At 79.2% G+C, this 212-nt stretch overlaps 1 protein-coding gene across 15 annotated transcripts in view; it reads right to left on the bottom strand.

The window, feature by feature from the left end:
* The window catches only part of GIT2 (G protein-coupled receptor kinase interacting ArfGAP 2), a 53,678-nt gene extending 53,472 nt beyond the window's left edge, over positions 1 to 206 (bottom strand). For all 15 annotated transcript variants that reach the window (XR_001514999.1, XM_006770309.2, XM_006770314.2 and 12 more), the window contains exon 1: positions 139 to 206. Coding sequence is in view for 14 of the 15 variants with exons in the window: in XM_006770309.2 (XP_006770372.1) it covers positions 139 to 190 (52 nt within the window). In the remaining variant the exon portion in view is untranslated. The remainder of the gene's footprint in view (positions 1 to 138) is intronic.
* Positions 207 to 212: the final 6 nt, after the last annotated feature.

Raw genomic sequence — 212 nt, 5'->3', positions numbered from 1 at the left:
AGGTGCTCCGAGTGGCGACCCCGGGCGCTTGGGGTGCAGGACTCGGCCGCCGGGAGCCGCCGGACCCGTGGGGGCGGCCGCGGGGCAGGGGTCCCGGGCAGCAGCGCTGAGGGAGCGGGCCCGGCCGGGGGGACTCACCCGGCCCGCTGCAGTCGGCGCACATCTCGCTGCTCCGGAGCCGCTTCGACATGGCTCCCGCCTCCTCCCTGCCG

Source organism: Myotis davidii, unplaced genomic scaffold, assembly GCF_000327345.1.
Source record: "Myotis davidii unplaced genomic scaffold, ASM32734v1 scaffold803, whole genome shotgun sequence".
In the NCBI taxonomy this organism is placed as follows: domain Eukaryota; kingdom Metazoa; phylum Chordata; class Mammalia; order Chiroptera; family Vespertilionidae; genus Myotis; species Myotis davidii.
This window is presented reverse-complemented; position numbering and strand designations above follow the sequence as displayed.